Below are 21166 nucleotides of genomic sequence, written 5' to 3' on the forward strand. Positions count from 1 at the left end.
TTCTGCATCCTTCCACCATCACAAGTCCCTTCTTAGGCAAAAAAGATGATGACACAAACAGCCCAAAACGTAGGCCGTTGACTGTACCTCCAAGCCTGTGCCAAGCTGTTTCTCTATGGGTACCTCCAAGTACCACGTGGTGAGTCTCAAACCATCCGGGTGTCAATGGTATAAGAAAAGAAGTAGAAGATACTGAGGAAAGGTGCACGGTAATAATGCTTACAGAGACACGTAGCTTCAGGGTGGTACACAAAGAAAGAGATGCACAAGAGAAGGGAAGGAATGTCATTGACTGCTTGGTTTTGGCTGTGCTCACGGAAGCAGGACTTGGAGTAAATCCTTCCAGAGGACAATGGACAGGCTGCTCAACTGCAAAGTTCAGCAGAGGGTCACGAACATGGTTAAGGCTAGAGAACTTGGCATATGAAGACATGCTGAAGCAGCTGGGCTTGTTTCACCTGGAAAAGAGAAGGTTTCTGGGGAATGTTATTGCTGCCTTCAGTAGAGACTGAATATAGAGAAGATAGAACCAGACTCTTCTCATCTCAGAGGTGCCCATAGAAAACAACAAGCAATTATTTGCTCAAACTGCACTAGAGACACACCAGTTGGACTTGAGGAATGAAGTCTCCATGCTCAGTGTAGCCATGGGACAGGCACAAAGATATGTTAAGGGATCGTCAGCCACGAGGACATCACCGACCAGACTGGATAAGGCTTTGATCACATGATGAGGTTAACTCCAGTTAACCCTGACTTAGGCAGGAGCTGGACAGAAGAACCACGGTTGGCCCCTCTAGGTTACATCTGTCAGTCAGTCAATGTATGATGCTAACTTTTGATGCTGGCACTCCTTTGCCCCACTTCTTCTTAATTCAGTGAACAAGACTCAGAAAGTTGTTACTCTGATGCATTGCAGAGGAGGATCTGGGCAGAGGCCACTGGGTTCAGAGGGCACGAACAACTTGACTGCTCAACTTTGCAGGGTTAATATCAGAATTGAATTCATGCAGGAATTTCAGTAGGGGATTGTGTGGCCGCAGCATGTGAGGGACCATGGATTAAACATTACCAAGTAATCCAGGTGACTCTTCTGGATTAAGAGACTTGCAGCCCTAGAGTCACATTCTGAACAAGGCTCCCACCCTTAGCTCCCACACATGGTATCGAGGTGGGGGGTCAACGGCTAGAGGAGATTTGGCATTTTCCTGTGTGAAAAAAATGACTGTGAAGTCAGTAAAACTGTACTTCAGAAAGGAGATGGGAGCAGTGGGTCACATACCTACCCATGTTGTTGCATGGGATTGATGTGACAACGTCAGGGCAAGGAAAGAAGCGGTGCAAGAGTCTTTGAAATGCACTAGCGAACAGATCACGCTGTTTGGAAAGCTGTCTCGTAACTGCAGATGCCCCAAGAACATTTTGTTATTCCAAGGCACTGAGAGCAGAGCTTGGGGTTTAAACCCTTACTTACATGTACCTGAGCCAGTGCTTCAAGCACCAGGCACTGACGTAAATGTAGACAGATTTGCCACCACCCAACAACTCAGGAAATCTGCGTGAAGAGAGCTGTTTCTGCTTACATGACGCGGGAGCTAGCTGTGGAGTAAAGCAGAGCTTCTCTGGGTAGCAGCCCTGCCTTGCACCCTTACATGTCACCAAATTACCTTGAGCGACTTCTGGGCAGTTTGGTCCCTGAGTCACTCACACTACTGCGTACTACAGGCATGGAGTACTCCAGGCAATGGCACAAAAAGGGTGGACAAACACCCAGCTGGACAAAAGTCACTGCCAACAGAGGTTGGTGGTAAGCTCTGTATTTCTCAGACCAAACATGGAAATAAGGGACAGGATAGCCGCAGTGAGCAACACAAAAGGAACAGGCACCCCTCCCTGGACAGGAGGAAGTGCGTGCCTCCACGCAGATAAAAGATCTTCGGATGACTTTATCACAAGCGGACTGTGAATGATTAGCTAAGCATCACTGTTGTGGGGAAAATTAAATAAAATACAAATTGATGGGAGGACCCAAAGTGTGATACTCTTTAAGCATGACCAAGGAAGTGAGCAGCTGAGGATTGATTCTGAAGAAACCGTAAGTGTAAGCTATGCAAACAGCCACCAGTTTAGGAGATTTCTTATTAACTGAATTATGGAATTGATGGAGAAGGCAGAGTGAGTGGTGGCACGTAGGCACAGGGACAGACGAATGTCCTGACTCAGAACAGAATGATGCAAAACCTGATAACCTGCAACCACAAAGTCTCCCAGAGCCTTGAAGCAGTGAGATAAAACTACCCAAGGTCTTGATTATGACCTTATGGCTGAGATGTTGTCACGGAAATCCCTTTCTCCAGGATGGAGGACAAGTATTTTCACGCTTTTTTAAAAGACTTCTTTTTTGAAATGCTGTCAAAGATACTGGTGGATCTGAACAAGTGTTTTAGCATTTTCTGCTCTGGTTAGACAGAAATAGAATTGTTAGGCTGAAATGTGTAGGAAGCTTCAGAGAAATCCTGTTGAGCATGACTGCAGTTCCCAGGGAAACACGGAGACCTCTTCTGGGGTAAATAATAAGGGAAATGAAAGAAACTGCATTGAGTGTAAAACCTGCTTGAGTTGAAATGGTCCAGAGGGGTGTTTCAGAACTTGCAAAGAAGAAAAACGCATGCTGAGTTTGCCTGATGGAAGTAAACTGACTTACGGTCGTGTCAGCAAGGCACCTATCCTCTCATCTACTAAGGGAACAACAACCCTGATCATCGACTTTTTAGGTAAACACATTTTTGTTGAGCTGATGTGAAGCTGCTCTGGCAATACAGACTGTTTTGCACTATAAACTGACGATTATGACATGATCTTCATAGTACTGCTACTGCCATGCTTGAGGGAAATATGCATACCTTTTGTGGTCAGAAGTCATCGATGCCTACGAGCTTTCAAAAAAAAAAAAAAGAAACAAAAAAAGAAACAACCAAGTCCTCAGCAGTTTTTATTTGGAGCTTTCTTTGGCTGGTGGTCAAAAGAGTTTGCCAGGTAGCACTGAAAGGCAAACAACGAGAAACAGACCACGACATGAGCTTCAAAGCTTCTTTTAAACCAGGATCTCAGAGGAACTTCATAGCAGCTGGCCAAGACCTTGTGATATTTAAGGATTAGACCCACACTGGACATCAAGTACTGTCAGGGAAAATACAGATGGAAAACATGAAGTGGAATAAGAAGAAAAGCTGAAAAGAGGAGAGGAAATTGAAGCTGGAATGCTGACAGCCATGGCAGGGAGGGGTGGAAGAGCTGAAGGGACCGGTTCTGCCTCAACAAAAAGCTGTTTGTCTGCACCAGTGCTGCCAAGGAACTGCCTTCCTTCGCATCCTGCAATGGGGCAGGGAGCAGAAGCTGTCCAGCCACGTGGCTGTGCTAGCAAAGGGCATTGCTGCACCTTGAGAAGAGCCAGCACCACCAGTTCCTGCTGGAAGAAAAGAACAAACTTTCAGTCTGCTGGGTTATTCAAAGCACAGCTTAGGCTGCATGGGAATCATTAGCATCCCCAGACGTGCTTAATTCTGGGCAACTCTGCTTACTCAGGGTTTTCCTTGAAAATCAGTGGGTAGAATCACAGAATCTCCAAAGTTGGAAAATACCTCCAAGATCATCCAGGCCAGCTGTCCACCTACCACCCATATTTCCCCACTAACCCACGTCCCTCAGTACAACATCTAAACATTTCTTGAACACACCACGGCCTGCCCTGGAGCATAGCTTGAAGGCTGGTTGCAACATGCCCCAAAAAGGAGCCACAAGCAGGTGCCTCCAGCAAACAGGCACATTTAGGAGGAGCCAGCCACTCGCTGTGTTTCTGCAGTTTGCGGAAGTGTAAACACTGGGGCTTCGTCAAGGGAGGTGTAGTGCTGTATAAACACTGAGTAACGCGTCCTGTCACAGCTTCCCTTGCACATGCTCCTTCCCCTGCCCTTGTAACCACAGGTCAACTCCACTAATTCCACCCTGCCTCCGACAAACATCACTGGGAACAAGAGATACAGCTGGCCCCGATGCGGGAACGTGTCAGCCCTCGCTTGCCTGCAAGGTAAAAAAAAAGGAAAGCAAGTTCAGAGGTACTGCCATTCATGCAAGCAAACAAATGCAGCAGGAAGAAGTAACAACATGAGCTTGAGTTGAGGCTATTTTTAAACGGTTCTGGCACCGCTGCACAACATATCCCGAGTGGTTTGTTTTGTTTTTCAAAGGCAGAGTTTTTAAATGCAGCCCAAGTTTGAAAACGCTCACCTTCGGGCTGCTCGAGGAACACCGGGGTGAACGATCTGGAGATCGCAGCCTGCAAAGGATCTCACACAGAACGCTCCCCGCCTCCTCCAGGGCCTGAAATCTCGAGCTTCTCCCCGCAGCCCATCGCCCCGCGGGGAAACGGCGCGCAGACGCCGTGTGGCCGCAAGGCCCCAGGCCTGCCGCCCGCTGCCCGCACCGCGCGGGAGACCGCGCCGCGTTTACGCCGCGCTGAGCGAAGAGCGGGGACGGGGCCCGGAAAGAGGACGGGGCCCCGAGCGGGGACGGGGCCCGCAGCCCCCAGCCGTCCGTCCCCGACTCCGCGGCACCGTGAGGCCGGAGCGGGGCTGCCCGGAGCTGGGCCAGGCCGCGGCGGGGCCAGGGGGAGCGGGGCGGCGCCGGGCCGGTCGGGGGCAGAGGGCGGCCCCGCGGCGGGGGGAGGCTCCGCCGTCGGCCCTTGGACCCGAGAGCCGAGCCGAGCCATGGCGGCGCCGGGGCAGAACCTGGCCGTGGTAGTGCACCGAGCCGGGGACCTGCGGCTGGTACGGGCCGGGGGGAGCGGGGAGAACGGGAGGCAGACGGGAGAGCCGCGCCGCCGGCGGGGATCGCCCAGAAAAAGCGTTCCCGGAAAGCGGCGGGTGCGGCCGGCCAGTCGCTTAACGGCTGGGACGGAGCGCGGAGAGGAGCCGGCCGGGCCACGTGCGTCTGTCGGCGTGCCGCCGCAGGTGCCGGCTTTCGAGCGGCGCTTCAAACCCGGCCGTGCCGGCCTCGCGCCAAGCGGCTGTCCGCGCTAACGGGACCGGCGGGAGAGCCGGCATCTCGGGCGGGCGTCGGACCTGCGGGATGTGCCGGGCTGCGATCGCGGCGGCGGTGCAGGCCGTTCCCGCGGGGCGCCGAAGGCTGAGCGGCGCTCACCTGGTGGCGCGTCCTGCGCGGCTCCCCGCCAGCTCGGCCCCGGGGCGGCCATCGCCGCGAGCCCTGGCTGCCGCCCCAAGGGAACGGCCCCGGTGAGGAGCAGGCCGCTCCCTCCGGTTCAGAAGCACGTTCCCGGGTCCTGTCGTTCAGAAAAAGCGCACGAGGCTCGGGACAGCGGGTGCCGGCTCATCCCGTTCGTGTCGCCGGTCTCTAATCCCACAGGCCGAAAGGGACCTGGGGGTCCTGGTGGATGGCAGCTGGATGGAAGGCAGCGCTGTGCCCTCGCAGCCCGGGAAGCCAACTCTGTCTTGGCTGCATCTGAAGCAGCACAGCCAGCAGGGCGAGCGGATCTGCCCCTCTGCCGTGTGCTGTCAGACCTCACCTGAGTGCCACATCCAGATGGGGAGTCCTCAGCACAAGAGAGAGATGGGGCTGTTGGAGAGCAACAGAAATGCTCCAAGGGGTGGAACACCTCCATACGAGGACAGGCTGAGAGCTGGGGCTGTGCAGCATGGAGAAGGGTAGGCTGCAAGGTGACCTGATAGCGGCCTTCAGTACCTAAAGGGGCTGTCGGGAAGAAAGGGACAGACTCTTTGGCAGGGTCTGTTGTGATAGGATGGGGGGAAATGGTTTCAAACTGCAAGAGAGGAGATGTAGGTTGGATGTAAAGAGAAAGTCTTTTACAGTAAGGATAGTGAGGTGCTGGAACAGGTTGCCCCATGCAGGAGGTGGTGCATGCTCTGTCCCAGCAGATACTCAAGGTCAGGCTGGACGGGGCTCTGAGTCCCTGATCTGCCAGTTCATTGCAGGTGGGTTGGGCTTCTGTATTTCTTTGCCCCAGTGCTCTCGTTGCAGTGCCCGCTGGTCACATTAGTTTGAGCAGGAAACTCTGAGCTTTTGTGTGCTTTATTGATGGGTGAAGTTAGGTGAGGTAATTCCCATGATAACCACAGCTGTATGAACCTGTCTGCCGTAGGAAGACTCACTGTGAATTCAGATTCTATGTTACGTGAGAATTTATTGGCATATTTTTGTTAATTCTTCTTCAAATCTTGTACAGTAAGAACAGCCTCCCATTTTCTGCCACTTTGAGGCAAACTGTTTTGTATCCTTCCTCTCTTAATATATCTTCTTTCACAGAAGAAAATGCTGCATTTGCTTCACAGCCTCAGTCAGACCTATTGCTGTCTCTGGACTTCAGCAGTGGACAGAACATTTGTCTAGAAATGTAGAGTCTTGGATCATTATGTTTTTAACAAATCAAGCTGGAGGATTAGTTTTCCATTAAAGCATTTGTCATTTGATGCAGCTGTTACTGAAAAGAAAAAGAAAAAAAGGTGTTTTTCTTTGGATTGAGGAATCCCACCTACACAGTTTCAGCTGAAAGTTGGCTTTGTTTTTATCTGTAGCCATTGACTAGAGACTGCCTGATCCCTTTGGGATAGCTGAGCTGTGTCCTTGGTGGGACAGAGCTGCTTCCCTCCCAAAATAAGTTCCTTGCATTGACAGTTTCAGTCAATGGACTTACACCACACTTCGCATTGCACTGTGCCACTGGTTATTTGGTAGGTATTTCTTTTAAGAAAGCTGTGCTGTGGGAGATGTGTGCCTGGGTCAACTTCTATCCTGCCTGCCTTTGCCTCGCCCCACTGCATGTCCCCCAGCTCCCAGTTGTGATGCAGTACCCCTGTAATCAGCCTACGGGTTTGCAACCAGGTTTGTGTACAGATGAGCTTCAGGATTTCCGTATCTGTTTTTGCACTCATTAAATTTCATTTTGCTGCTGGAATTTTCTAGAAAATTTCCTTTTCTAAATTGAATTTGGAGATCTTTCATTGCTAACTAGATACTGAAGGCACTCTTGCAAAAAGATACAGCCAGAGGTAAGCACTGCAAGGGACAAACACCCGCTGTGAGCTCACTGGTCTCTGATGTCCATCAGATGTTTCCTAGTAGCTGCTGTATTGAAACAGGAGCTCTGGGAACAGGAGGTCTGCTCAGAGGACTCATGCCCAATCTTGGCCTGTGGGCAAAGGGCTCTGGTGCATGAACGTTTGAGCAGCAGAGAGCAAGGTTAGCACAAACACCTTTGGTGAGGACTTCCTTAGAAGTGTGATTCTAGGGGTGGGCTTCAGGTGAATTTCTTATTGTTAATAGTAAAACAAATGTAACCTTCTCCCCTTTACTTTCTGAACACTGAGAAGAAATCTATGGCAGATCTTTAGAGGTGGGACATTCGTGTGCCCTTGACCCCAAACCTCAGAGATGTTTGGAAGCACAGTGTGCAGTGGAGCAACATTGCATCATTCCATCTCAATGTTGTAAGACCCAACAGAATTCTTCCTTTGTCTTTTGGAGTATCTGGGGGAGATTGGTGAAGGCAGAAAGCTTGCAGACCATTTGGGAGGAAAGATGGCCTGTGGCCAACAGCCAGCACCCTGTGATGACTTTCAGAAGCCTGCACTTATTAGTCATAGCATAAAGAGGAGTTCATGCCAATTGCGAGAAGAGGATGTGACTTCAAACATGGTTTACAGTGGCATTTACAAGTGATTTATACATTTAGTTATTGCTCTGTAGTAAGAATATTTTCTTTGTAGTATGATCATAGAATCATAAAAGCCTTGGCATTGGAAGGGACCTTTAACGGTCATCTGGTCCAACTCCCTAAGGTGAACAGGGACATCCACAGCTCCATCCATTGCTCAGAGCCCTGTCCTGTGTGACCTTGAGTGTCTCCAGGAACAGGGCATCCTCCACATCTCTGGGCAACAAGCACATGAATCCCTCTTGTCTTTTTCTGTTTGTCCACAGGAAGACCGTCCGATCCCAGAACCGGGTCCCAATGGTAGGTCTGGAGAGGGCTGGTTCTGCCGGCCTCCTTTGCTGCTCTGTTTTCTTTTCTCCTTCTTTTTTGTCACCCCATGATACTACAAATACTGTATGTATGCTATGCAGCTGAGAAAGTATAAAATAATCTAAAAAAAGAATCTGCAGCTGAAATGGATAATGCTGTGTTTCCCTTTGAGAAGAAGAGCTGGAGCAGTCACAGAAGTATCCGAGTATCTGGTGCTTTTTTGCATCCTATTTCATGTATTTCACGTTACGCTGCCATTGGGACAGGCCAGAAGGTCTTAGCAAAGGGCTAAATAGTAACAGGCTGGGTGTATGGGCTCATGGGAATTTGATTCACTGCTCTCCCCAGGGCTGAAATTATACCTTAGGCAGAAGGAGAAATTAAATGTTCTTGCTCTTTTGTGTTTGCTCCAGGAGTCAGCATGCCCCTCTTAGCTTGTATTAGCTTTCATTGACAGGGATCTCACCCTCTTTTAAGCTTTCCTGAAATGAAAATCCTTGTGTAGTTTTGCATTTCAGCACGTCTCGTGAATGTGCCATCTGTCCCTAAAGAGGGTTCTGGTGCATTTATTTAATTGCAATAAATCTGAATATTTCAGAGCTGGTTTGACTGTGGTCATGGGACACGGAGACAATGATTGCGTCTCTTCCAGTGACAGAGAAGGTAAGTTTTTCTGCATGGAACCTTTCGTCCCTTTCTGGCAGAGGTCCTCCTGCGGATGCATTCTGTTGGGATCTGTGGTTCTGACGTTCACTACTGGCAGCATGGTCGAATTGGAGATTTTGTCGTGAAGAACCCCATGGTGTTGGGGCACGAAGCTTCCGGGACCGTCGTCAAAGTGGGAGCAGAAGTGACACATCTGAAACCAGGTGATCAGAATCGAGTCTGTCCGTTGAGTTTTTTGTTTTCCTGAGGGTGCATTGATATCAGGCTGTGCTTTTCCATTGCAGTAATGCATCTGCTTTTATGAGCTGTGGGTCACCCTCCTCTAAAAGTGCCACAGTGCTGTGTATCACCCAACTTGACTGCGGTGGTTTTCCGTAGGAAAGGTGCCTTGTGTTACCTTGATCTGCTCTGATTGTGTTTTAGTGCAGGTTATAATGCATGCTGATAAGAGGTATCTTTAGAGGAAGCTGGAGAAAGCTTCAGAAACTACATGCATTACTCTTGCCAACAACCTGCTGTTAATGTTTCTTCAGTGTGTGTGTACATGAAGGAGCAAGTGGCCTCCTGCAGTGGAGAGGGCCATTGGAGCAACTGTACGAGGTCTCATGTTGTGACCTCAGCAGTTTGCAGAAATGTCCTAGATAATGGACCTAGCAGCAGACTTTGCCATTTACTGATGACTGGGAGATAAGCAGAGTGGAAAGGACAAGAGGGAGGTAGCAGGGTGCCTGGGTGATGGGATGCAGATGAAATTCAGTGCAGATGAAGGAAGAAGAGAAATTACTGTGGGCTGCGAAATGCATAGAAACCACATGCAGCCTGGTTAACCCCAAAACTGAAGGTAATGGGAGAACATTCAACATGTCCTGCCCCTTTCTCCCCTGGGCATTCCCTGCGTGCTGTATCACAGACATCACAGCGAGCTAGAACAGGCCTTGGCTGTAATCCTTCCCTTCGTTAGTCACTGTACCTGATTAAGAGCCTTCTGGTGGAGAGCAGAGAGAAGTTAGCACCAACTGGCTTTCTCTGCCAAATAAAAGCAACTGTCTTCTGTCCCTTCTGTACTTGTAACATGGTCACACTGTTTTTTTCCCTTAGTCCATCCTGCCTTGGAAGTATATTTAAGTCATATTTCTTTGTTCTGCAGCACGTGTCTGTCCAGCCACCCAGACTACGCTATCATTACCATCAAGCTATCTCTGTTCTCTGATACATCCTGCCTCAGTCCTGGTTGTCACCTCTGCATCTTGAATTACTTTCCGGCTTGATGACCAGCAAAGCTCTCCTGCTTTGTCTTAATTATTTCTTACTCTGATTGCTACAGATTTTGAATGAGATCTGATCAGTGTGGGACTGCTTAGGCTGAGGGCTGTCTTTTCATCTATTGAGGCTGAATGCAGCTGGAGAGAGGTTTATATGTGACTGAGCCTCCATCTGCTCTGGGGCCGTGCCTCTGAATCACCAGCTCTTTTCATCTAACTGTGAAGGTCTTGGTGAGGAGGCCTCTGTAGAGGAACTGTTGGGAACTTGCCTGCTGTGAGCAGCGTGATCTTTTTCAGCTAACAGATGTCCCTCGTGCTTCTCCTGTGCCAGGGTTTCATGCTGTTCTGAGCTGTGTGCCCACCTTTCCCTCTGAGTAACACTCTGCTTTCACCCTGGCAGGTGATCGTGTGGCCATCGAGCCTGGTGTCCCGAGAGAAACAGATGAGTTCTGCAAAGCTGGCCGCTACAACCTGTCTCCAACCATCTTCTTCTGTGCAACACCTCCTGACGATGGGAACCTGTGCCGCTACTACAAGCACAGCGCCAGCTTCTGCTACAAGTCAGTCCTGCGCCCTCTGCAGAGGAACTTATACTCCCTGTAGGGAGGTGAAGCCTAATCACCCTTGGCCCTTTTGAGTCTCACAGTGAGCGCTCTTTACTTGAACGCAACAGGTCTTGTTGCTTTCTGATCCATGAATAGCATGTAAAGGCTGGGACAGCAAGCTGCTTTGCAAAGGGTTTATCAGGCAGGTGTAGCTGTCCCCTCTGGCGCCAGACATCAACAGACGTTTCCTGCATATTTCCTACAATATCTCTGCTGTTGTACCCTATAATTATTTCCTTTTCCCGCTTGCTCCCTGCTCTTGGAGCCTTTTCTGTTGTCCTTTTATATCCTTGCCTTCTTACAACTGTGCCTGCAGGTCTTTGATTCCAGTATTATTGCTGCTTTTCAGGAAGCACCACATCAATTGCTGACACTTCGCTCTGGCATTTGAAACAAAGCCACCCCAGTTACAGCAGAGCAGGAAGAGAAAACGGCGTCCCTGCTAAGCTGTTTTTTTTAATGTGGCACTGAGTGGCCCCACCGAGCTGCCAGTGTTACACACCTGTTTTCATCTCCATTTGACTGCGCTCTTAATTGTGGCAGGATTGACATGTTTGCTTACAGGCAAACTGTGCTTAAGTACTCCAGCAAATTAATATGCTAAAAATTGCGTTTAAAAAAAAATTATACCCATGTAAGAATGTTTACACAGGAAGGTAAAAATAGGGTAAGATGCTGGTTCCTTGAGACAGGTCTCTATCTGGAGCGTTTCTTTCTCAATCTGCGTGAAGCAAAGAGTTCCCTAGAGTTGATCTTTGGTGTCTGCAGAGGCAGCATTCAGGATAAATCATTCTGAAGGAGGCATCTGAATGCTTTTACTTCTCATGAGCATCCTCAGGCAGGAAGGTCCTTTCAAACTGGATCCTGAGCAGCTGCTAGCAGAATGAGACGCAGCTCTGTATGGGCCTAACTTCTTGCTGTACAGACCTACTCTCATTGATTTTCCCTGTTTCATTAAAATAACATTTCCTGACGATAAGTTCTTGCTGGGGAGGAATTGGCTGTTTTTTTGTATCTGTCTTATGTTAGGGAGAGGTCTGCTGTTTTCCCCAGTTTGAATATCTAGGGATGTTGCTTTGATTAATTAATTTTTTTTGCTTAAACTATGAAACACAGCCTGGTTCTCCTGGGTTCAGATCAGCAGTGCCATGGCTGTGTGATGCAGAGGAGGTTACCTGGCATGAAGTTGCTCTGTCAGCACAGATTTGGCAAGAAAAGCTGGTGGCAGAGCTCAGTGGGCATTTGCACATTTGGGAAATTGTTGTCTGTCTTTCTGCAGGATGCGATGCCAAACTTTCAGGCATCCAAACTCTTGGAGTCAGCCCTTTGATGCCTCCTGGAGATAAGAGATGGACATCTTACAGCTGCCTTCCCACAACTGTCATTTCCGTTGCTTTTCTTCGTGGTGGCCTGGCTGAGCTCTGACCTTGAGCTTCCCAATGCTGTCCCAGCACCTGCTGCGTGAGAGGCCACACTGGTGGCTTTCTGAAAGTCTAGGTTTTATTTCTGTCAGCAGCACAGAAGGGATTCACCCTCCTTCTGCTTTTTTTTCCCAACAGTTTTGCTATCTGCCCTACACTTCTGTTTCTGTCCAAAAGGTGTTCGATACCCTCTGCACACATCTGTGCTGTCTTCAGGGACCAGTCCACTTTGTGCATCACATCCAGGGCATGATAAGGAGACATGCTTCTGGCTGCCTTTGCTTTATGTGGAATCCCCCTTGGCTTGTGCTAGGTAGCAAGGTGCTTCCTGAAGCATGGAGGAGCTGGACTAGATGATCTTTAAAGTTCCTTATCATCTCAAAAGATTCCATGATTCTGTGGAGCTATGTGACTTGACCTAGATGATGGGTCTGGGACTTCACTGATGGGTCCCAGGTGTAGGGAACCTACAGGTGGTGTGGAGAAGTTTGTGTTGGGTACTTTGGCAATACAGCCTCTTGAAATGCTTTTCAGTTCCGCATTTCTCATTTGAGAATGTATTTTGCAGTGGTTAATTAGACCCACGTTTAATCTTCCAGTATCGCCTGAAGTATCGCTTTCCTCATCACTCTCATAAACATCCTTGGTTACCGTTGCCCTGTGTCTGACTTGCAGGCTTCCAGATAACGTCACCTTTGAAGAAGGGGCCCTTATCGAGCCACTTTCGGTGGGAATCCACGCCTGCAGAAGGGCAGGAGTCACTCTGGGAAGCAAAGTCTTTGTAAGTGGATCAGGTATGGTAGAACATCTTCAGTCCGTGGGTTCTCTGCCAACAGTGGCACAGAGGGGGATGGGCAGGGTTCAGGCTATGCTTCTAGACTCAGATGTAAGTGTGGGTCATGGGAGAGTTCTGGCAGTGCCAGGGGGGACCTTGAGGCTGTGCTTGCCATGCTGCACTGCAGAGCTGCACTCTGAGAAGCCAGAATGCAAAGTGCAAGGCACACTGTGCCAGCCAGCTCAAGGGAGCAGAGGACTGGGGAATGTTTTCATTGCAGAGTCCCTTGTGTAGCAGTAGCTGGCCTCCAGATCTGCTGTGCTGAAATTGTGGCGCAGTGATCCGAGAGCTGCCCACCTGGTAGCACAGACAGAGCCCAGCTCTGGGCACACTCAAATCCCACACCTGGTGCTGACAGTTGTAAATGTATTTTTTCTGCCCTTTGTACCTAGGACCAATTGGCCTTGTTAATGTGATTATAGCCAAGGTGATGGGTGCAGCAGCAGTTATAGTTACAGGTAAGTCTTTTCAGTCCTTAGAAGCATGCTTTTTTCACGTGATGCAACAAAAAATGTCTACTTCCTTGCTGTAACTTCAAGGTCACTGCTTGGACACCTCGTGCCTGTCCCTGAATGCACCAGTAGAGTGCCTTTTTGGAGGGAATCCTAATAAATATCTTATTCTCCAGGACAGACAGGCTGGATCGCTGGGCTGAAGCCAGTGGAATGAGGTTCAACAGGACCAAGTGCCAGGTCCTGCACTTTGGCCACAGCAGCTCCAGGCAACACTACAGGCTTGGGACAGAGTGGCTGGAAGACTGTGTAGAGGAAGCAGACCTGGGTATATTGGTCGGTGTTTGGCTGAGCATGAGCCAGCAGTGTGCCCAGGTGGGCAAGAAGGCCAATGGCATCCTGGCTTGGTCAGAAAGTGTTGCCAGCAGGAGCAGGGAAGTGATTGTCCCTCTGCACTTGGCTCTGGTGAGGCCGCACCTTGAGTGCTGCAATCAATGTTGGGCACCTTGCTACAAAAGAGACGCTGAGGCCCTGCAGCGTGTCCAGAGAAGGGCAACAGGGCTGTGAGAGGTTTGGTGCATAAGTGTTATGGGGAGTGGCTGAGGGAGCTGGGATGGCTCAGTGTGGACAAGGAGGCTCAGGGCAGGCCTTAGCACTGTAACTACCTGAAGAGAGATGTAGTGAGCTGGGGATCAGCCTCTTCTCTTGTGTAAGTAGTGATAAGACAAACGGGAACGGCCTCAAGTTGTGTCAGGGGAGATTCAGGCTGGACGTTAGGAAATACTGCTGCTCCAAAAGAGTGGTCAGGTGCTGAAATGGGCTGCCAGGAAGGTGGTGGAGTCACTGACCCTGGGGGTGTTTGAGGAATGTTTGGACATTGTGTTGAGGGACATGGTTCAGTGAGGACAGTTGGTGATAGGTGCATGGTTGGACTGGATGATCTTGTGGGTCTTTTCCACCTTGGTGATTCTGTGATTCTATGAATATTCTCTGCCCTAATTAGAATCTATAGAGCATATAGGTTGCAACTGGTGCTTCTCTGCGAGGTTATCTGACCAGGCTAATTACACCTGCTTCCTAGCAGAGATAGATTGTGGAAGTGGGCTAGCTGCATTGCTGCAAGGGAATAAACTGGAGGCTAATGAGTGGTTATTGGATCAAGCCCTAGAAGCTTTCATTGGAATTTGAGCAGGTCTCTTGAGAAGAGGCCGTTCATCTGCATTACGAGTGTTATAGTTGCAGATGTTCTTTTTGCTTCTGCTGCTTCTGTTCGCTGTTTGTTTTCTTTTTGTTTCTGTTTTGAGCTCTTCTGACCTCAGCTTTCAGGTTTTGGTTCATGTTGTGCCTTTGACTCACAGAACAAGGTGTCTTGATTATCAGATTTTCTTTTCCCTATAATGCTTATAAACACTGATTGTGTCTGCTTCTAATCATTACCTTGATGGCAGGCAAACTCAATGTATTTTATTTCCTCCTTGGTGGTTTTCTTGGAGCTTTGCTCCAAGTAAACTGTTCTCCTTCCTCTTGTAGTTCTAGATGGTGGCGTGGGCAAATTATTCTTATGGTCATTATGTGTCCAGCCACAGTGTCCCTCTACAGTCTGTCTTGCTGCTTTTCTGCTAGGGAGTGCATTTTCCACTAATTACTGTTAGTGACCAAAATGGACTTTTCAGGAACCTGCATTTCAGAAATCCTTGCCTAACTGCATCCTGGAGAAATACAATCCAACATGTTTTTGTTTGGGTCTGAAAAACCTCTGAGCATGGAGATCCCACCAAGCAGCAAGCAGAGGTTGCTGAAGCGTTCTAGACCAAAGCCACAGCATGGTTCTTTCAGAAGGTTGTTGCTCCATCTCCCCACTTTGGACCAGGTTCTTTTGACTTCTTGGTTACTGTTTCTCAGTCTTCAAGTTGAGAGATAAAATTACGGTTCCACCCTTTTGCTTTTCCGGAAGGATCCTTCAGTACTGGCGTGCGTCAAAAGCAAAGGCTGCTTATTGCCTCCCCCTCCCAAAATGCTCATACTGCCGAGTCAGGGGCCTTTTTTGCTCTGCTGGCCCCACCCTGCAGGGTGTGCTTGGTGGATGTAATCAATTCAGCCCTTAGGTTTTGCTAAGTGTTGTCATCCAAGGATGATGGTTGCCGTAACAGGAAGATCAGCTTGATCTCTTGTATCACACCCTTGCTGCAGAGCTGAGCTACGGCAGAGGTTGGTGGGTGACCCGGTCCATGGGTGGGGAAGAGACTGATGAGCTGGCAGGAATTGGTGGGGCTGAGGCTGATGGGTCACCCCAGTGCCCCAGTCCTGGTTCTGCTCCTATGTGTTCTTCTCTGTAGCTCAGGGAGCTGCTGTCTGTGAACTAGAGGTCTGTACAGCATGTGCTCCAAGTGACCCCAGGGAATTCTTGGTATCTGCTTTGTAGGGTGAGCGAGGTCTGAGTAACAATCCTGCCCTACAGATATCTGTATATCTGATATCCCGCACCTGGGGCTGAAACACTCAGAGACACCCATGCAGGTGCCGCCTGTACTCAAATGTTTGTGCATGACACGAGCTGAGAAAAGGGTTCTGTTTGACTTGTTGTCTCTGGGATTTTGCTGTGCTTTTGGTGTCAGCTTTAGGAACCGATACCTGTGAGGTGACTGATCAACAAGGCCCTTCTGTCGTCTGCCACCAAACTCTTTGAGTTCATCTCACGTAATTTTTATGATGTCTATGAAGAACTTTGTCTGCTCAGCACACTGAGAGCTCATTGCTTTAAATGTTTCTTTTGGAAAACTGTGCACAGATGTGTAACTCACTAACAGAGCTTTCCCCGAGTGTGGGCACCTCCTATGGCTGCTGTCACAGCTGGAGCCAGCGGATGTTGGAAAACTTCTGCAGGAGCTCCAGCACTGTAGCTAGAGGCTGACACTCAGCTCTACCCTTCCCAAAAGCTCATGTGCACCAGAACTTGGCTTTCCTACCAGCTATGACAGCTTACCTGATACAGAATATTGCTGCTTTTGATAACCTTCTGTCCTTAAAGACATGTAGAAGAGCATCCTTATACCCCAAGCAAGTGAAGCAGTGGTTGGATATTTCTATAAGAGTGTCTTGCCTTTTTCTGTCACTTAAAATACACTTGGTATTCACTACCTAAGGGCCATTACTTCCCTTGTGCTGTTTAAATCTCAAGTCCTGAGTGCTGGTGCCTCTGGAAACCCTGGAATTCAGTGTCAGGGAGGATGAATAACTAGACCAAACTCAGCTCCTTTGTGAAGGTTGATCAACATAAAACATGTGAGAGCTTCAAGAACATTTCCCAGTTAAACTGGCTTATAAGAAGCTTAAGTGTGATCTGATAACTTCTGTGGGATTAGAAATGCAAGGTCGGTTACTTAGAGTGGCGGTAAGAACACTGATTATCTCTGCCTGGGAAGTGAAAATTAATTTCTGCCTGAAGGCAAGATGTGGCCCTGTCGTTCTTTAAGTGAGAATTTACTCCCAAGAGTTATGTGGGGTTCAGCCAAACTGAGGTTTAAAATCTAAACGGTTTGGTCCTACAGACTCACAAGTACTGGACAATCCAGTGGCCTTCTGATTGGAGAACCTGCAAATCTGGTAGCTTCAGTAAATGTTTAAGAGTGATTCACACAAGCCAAGTGCTCAAAGACGTTACCAGAGGCCTGTCTGACTCTGATGGTATTGCTTCTCTTGTTGCGTTCCTCTCCTGTGCAAGGACTTCCTTTGATGAGCAGATCAGGAAGCTGATGCCAGCTGCAGGAGAAGCGTGTGGTTTTCTCCTTGGGTTTTGCTCCCGTGCACTGAGGTTTGAGAGACATGCCAGGCAGAAGTGCTGCTAAGTTCTCGAAGTGCATGAAAACTTTTGTTGTTTGATAAGTCTCTGAATGCAGTTTGGTGCCAAGTGTGACTGTACATCTGCCCAAGGTGCTCTGAGCTTGGGAAGAATAGAGGTGACTCATGTCTCCTACAGTCTCACCTTTTCGGGTTTCCAGGGTGTTGCACTGAGTTTCCAGCCTTGGCTTTTCTTCCTTTGGCAGCATTTTATAACCCTGCTCATCCTGGGTGTGCCTGCACCTGGCCGTGAGCCCTCCTGCTGCCGGCAGGGACGTGTCCATCACCTGCCCTGGCAGTAATGCCACGTTCCCTGCATGATGGGCAGGCCCTCTGGCCTCACATCTTTCCAGCACTGGGGCTGACTCACAGCGGCTCACATCAGAGCAGTGGACTCACCCGTCCTCTCTCCTGTTCTCTGCCTTTGATCCAGACTTCTTTCCCAATGCAGACACGCATGCCCCTGCAGATCACTGCTTTGGCAGGCAAAGAGATGATTTCTACCTGGAAATCGTAGAATTGATGAGGTTGGACAAGACCTTCAAAATCACCAAGTCCAACCACACTGTCTTCTAGTTCATGTGCTTCTATCGCTTTCTTACTGCAGTTAAAAGTGTCCAGCTCCTCCTCCCTGGAGATGTCCCTGTCCTCAGTGGGGTTTGGTGTCATGTGGAAGAGAGAACACTCAGTGTCCACGATACAAATCATGGACCAGAAACACCTCTAGATGCTGTCCGTAGCAGGGTGATTTGTGGGCCATCAGGTTGCAAATCAAAGCCTCAGTCTGCAGGTGCCTTTGAAAGGTACCATTGGGGGTGTCAGCAATAGCCAGGCACCTTAACTAGCCCTAACCCACGGAAGGAGAAAACAGAAGAAGTGTTGGGATTTTGTCTTACTGTAGGCTTCCTTTTGCCTTTTTCTTCACAGGTTCCTTTGCTTATTCTTCATTGCCTCCCCTAAAAATGAGTACGTTTCTTCCTACCTCCTCTCTGAAGCCCGTGTGAATTTGAGGGAGGGGATGCAAACCCTTTCCTGGCTGTGTGCAGTGAGCCCATATTCAGGCCCCAACAAGAAGTGCTTCCATCAGCCTCCTTAATGGCAGTCATCTGCTCGCATCAAGGCTGGGCAACCTTTTGGCCTGGGTGGGCTGCAGAAATTCATGGGACTCATCTTGAGGTAGCTGACAGCTGGGCACCAAACAAGGTGGTTCTGCTTGTCAGATAGGGGCAGGAAGCAGGCTGCAGGCTCAGGGTCTTGCTTCCTCTCCGGTTTGTGTGTTGAGCCGTTGTTGACATGTTTTGTCCCTCCACAGATTTATCTGCCTCTCGCCTGCAGGCTGCCAAGGAGATGGGGGCAGATTTCACCATTCAGATAAAGAATGAGACCCCACAGGAGGTGGCTGCCAAAGTGAAAAGTCTGCTTGGCTGCATGCCTGAGATAACTGTGGAGTGCACCGGAGTCCAGGCCTGCATCCAGGCCAGCATTTATGTGAGTACCAGTTGTCCCTGGGGTAGAGCAGTACTGATTTTTGCTTTCCCTTTCTGGGACCTGGTGGTGGATGACAGTTCTTTCAGGACCATTCCCTCGGTTTCAGCAGGCTGAGCACAGGAGAGAGATGATGTCTGTAAAACCACAAACTAGGGAAGGATTGTGCACTGAGGGATGATTAAAAGTTAGTCTTTGCAGACAACACTGAAATTATTTTCTGCTTTGATGCGAGGAGCACTTACCACACAGACTGCAGGAGCACCTGGAGAACCAAGCGTGGCGACCCAGCAGTGTCAGGGAGCCGGTAGAGCATAGAACAGCATCTTTCATTAAGTAAAGAGAATAATTAAGAAAATTAATTCCACAGGGTGAAAAAAAGCAGCTGTGGGAGGGGATATTTTGCTCTTGTGAACTGTATAATAGTAGGATGTGGAGAAGACACCTCCCTGAGGTTTGCAGTGAAATTCCAGGGGAGCATCAGTCTCGTAGATGTTTTAAACGTTTCCTACTGAGATCCAAAAGTAACTCTTGTACTCCTAGTCATTTTTCAGAATGAGATTTAGATGACAAAATCCCTCAGAGAATTTCTAAATACTGCTTTTCAAGCCTTGTTTATCACGTATTCCACACTTAGGGTCTCCTGGCAGCATCCTGCCGCTCCCAACTCCTCCACCGTGCCCCAGGCAATCCGTCACAGTCACAAAGAGCACCTTTATTTTTAGGCAGATGGCAAAATATGACATACCTGTGTGTCTTTTCTCCAGGCCACTCGTTCCGGAGGGACCCTGGTGCTGGTGGGGCTGGGCCCTGAGATGGTGACGGTGCCCATTGTGAACGCTGCGGTGCGGGAGGTGGATATCCGGGGGATATTCCGCTACTGCAGCACGTGAGTCTCACCGCTGATGGGGCCTCCGTGCCTTTCATCCCTGACGTCCTTGAGAAGGCTCTTATTTGTGCTGGGGCCCTTTGTTCTGGGAGATGCTAAGCAGCAGCTTTGGCCCTCCACACTGCTGTGTGAGAAGCTGGCTGCTTCTGCCTTCCTAACGTGGTCTGTTTTGAGACAAAGGATTAGGGGAATCTTAAAGCGCACCCAGCTTTGCTGATGGTGCCTTTTCATCTCGTCATGGAAGGAAACCTCATCGTTGTTCTTGTTGGAGGCCTATGCTTGCAAGGATTAGCAAGAGCTGTGCTTAGTTTTTGTATTTTGCTGGAGCTGAGGGTGTACCAGTAACCCATTTGAAGGCATATGTGCTTTCTGTGTAGGACTGAACTGCACAGTGTGCAGAAAAGCAGGTCTGCAAATGTTCTGAGAGCTGTCCTAGCCCTGAAGGCAGGAGAATCTCAGCTGTTCTCTTTGGTCTTGTTCTCTGGAAGATTGTGGGCAAAAGTACCTTGATACCTGGGCTGAAGAAATTACTGTAATGAAGCCAGGTCCCTCTTTGCCCTTTCCTTGAGGCTCCAAGTTCTCACTTCCTGCTGTTTCCCTTGCAGGTGGCCTGTGGCCATTTCCTTGCTTGCATCCAAGCGGATCGACATCAAGCCCTTGGTTACACACCGCTTCCCCCTGGAAAGGGCTCTTGAGGCATTTGAGGTCACAAAGAGGGGCGAAGGGATAAAAGTCATGCTGAAATGTGACCCCACTGACCAGAACCCCTGAGATGCTGTGGTGCCCGGCCCTCTCCCCATTGCACCGCCTGCCTGAGATGCAAAGCATGAAGCCACGAGAGGCCGATGTATGGCTGTTGCATGTTTACACAGTCACCTCATGCAGGCAGTGTTTTGTAATAGAGCTAAGAAATCAAACGATAATGAGGGTGAATGGCACTGAGGGATACGTGATTTTGCACATCCCCCTGGGGATGCTCAGGGACTGTGGCAGCCTGTGGAACAAAACCTGTCCGGGGAGCATCTGAACATTCAGATTGTTCACCCCATGCTCTTCACAAACAGCAAACTGCAGGTCCTGAAAGCCCAGGGATTTTTTGGTGAAGCTGGGGTTGGAGGCTAGCTGGGACCATAGCTTCTGTGTCATCCTCCCCCCAGTAACTCCTGGTGGGGCAGAAAGGACTGCTGCAGAGCAGGCTGGAGCGTGTTTGAAGGAAGCTGCTCTGCCTCTGGCTGGGAAAGCAGATCCTGGTCTTTACCTGGCTCCTGAGGGTGGGCTGCTGGTGGGGGGCACAGCTTGCTTTTAGCGTGGGGGGAAGCACAGCAGGGGAGCAGCATCGCTAAGATAATACCACTGTGAATGAACTGTAACTTCTCTGGGATATCAGCCCTTCCTGCTGAATTAGTGAGCCATGAACAAGGTACTTGACAAGGAGCAGGTTGCAGAAAAAATCTAATCTTAGATTACAATTGTGTTGATTTTAATACTAGGAGATCACTCTGAGATCCATTTCTTGGGCCGGTACTGGACTTCCCACAATAAATGCTACCTTCCTGGTGTCTCTGTGTCCTCTGAGCTGTGCGGGGGATGGTTTGAAGGGGTCTGTGACTATTGGGCTGTGCTGTCCTCTGGGCTTTTGTGCTGCTGGCCCTCACCAG

The 21166-nt window shown here is 49.3% G+C and overlaps 1 protein-coding gene and 1 long non-coding RNA gene across 2 annotated transcripts; one reads left to right on the forward strand and one right to left on the reverse strand.

Annotated features, from left to right (window-relative positions):
- Positions 1-2979: 2979 nt before the first annotated feature.
- On the reverse strand, positions 2980-4458 carry LOC122163421. The gene is made up of 2 exons (XR_006169901.1): positions 4288-4458; positions 2980-4080 (listed from the first exon to the last, which is right to left on the reverse strand). It is a non-coding gene; the product is annotated as an uncharacterized LOC122163421 (long non-coding RNA).
- Positions 4459-4724: 266 nt separating this feature from the next.
- Positions 4725-21067, forward strand: SORD (sorbitol dehydrogenase). The gene is made up of 9 exons (XM_042824361.1): positions 4725-4826; positions 8014-8047; positions 8761-8925; positions 10385-10544; positions 12686-12804; positions 13238-13303; positions 18447-18622; positions 19387-19508; positions 20114-21067. The coding sequence occupies exons 1-9, from the start codon at positions 4767-4769 to the stop codon at positions 20277-20279; spliced, it is 1068 nt and encodes a 355-aa protein (XP_042680295.1). The 5' UTR covers positions 4725-4766; the 3' UTR covers positions 20280-21067.
- Positions 21068-21166: the final 99 nt, after the last annotated feature.

This window comes from Centrocercus urophasianus, unplaced genomic scaffold (assembly GCF_019232065.1).
Source record: "Centrocercus urophasianus isolate 14NV4802_14NV808 unplaced genomic scaffold, USGS_Curo_1.0 seq_23, whole genome shotgun sequence".
Classification (NCBI taxonomy): domain Eukaryota; kingdom Metazoa; phylum Chordata; class Aves; order Galliformes; family Phasianidae; genus Centrocercus; species Centrocercus urophasianus.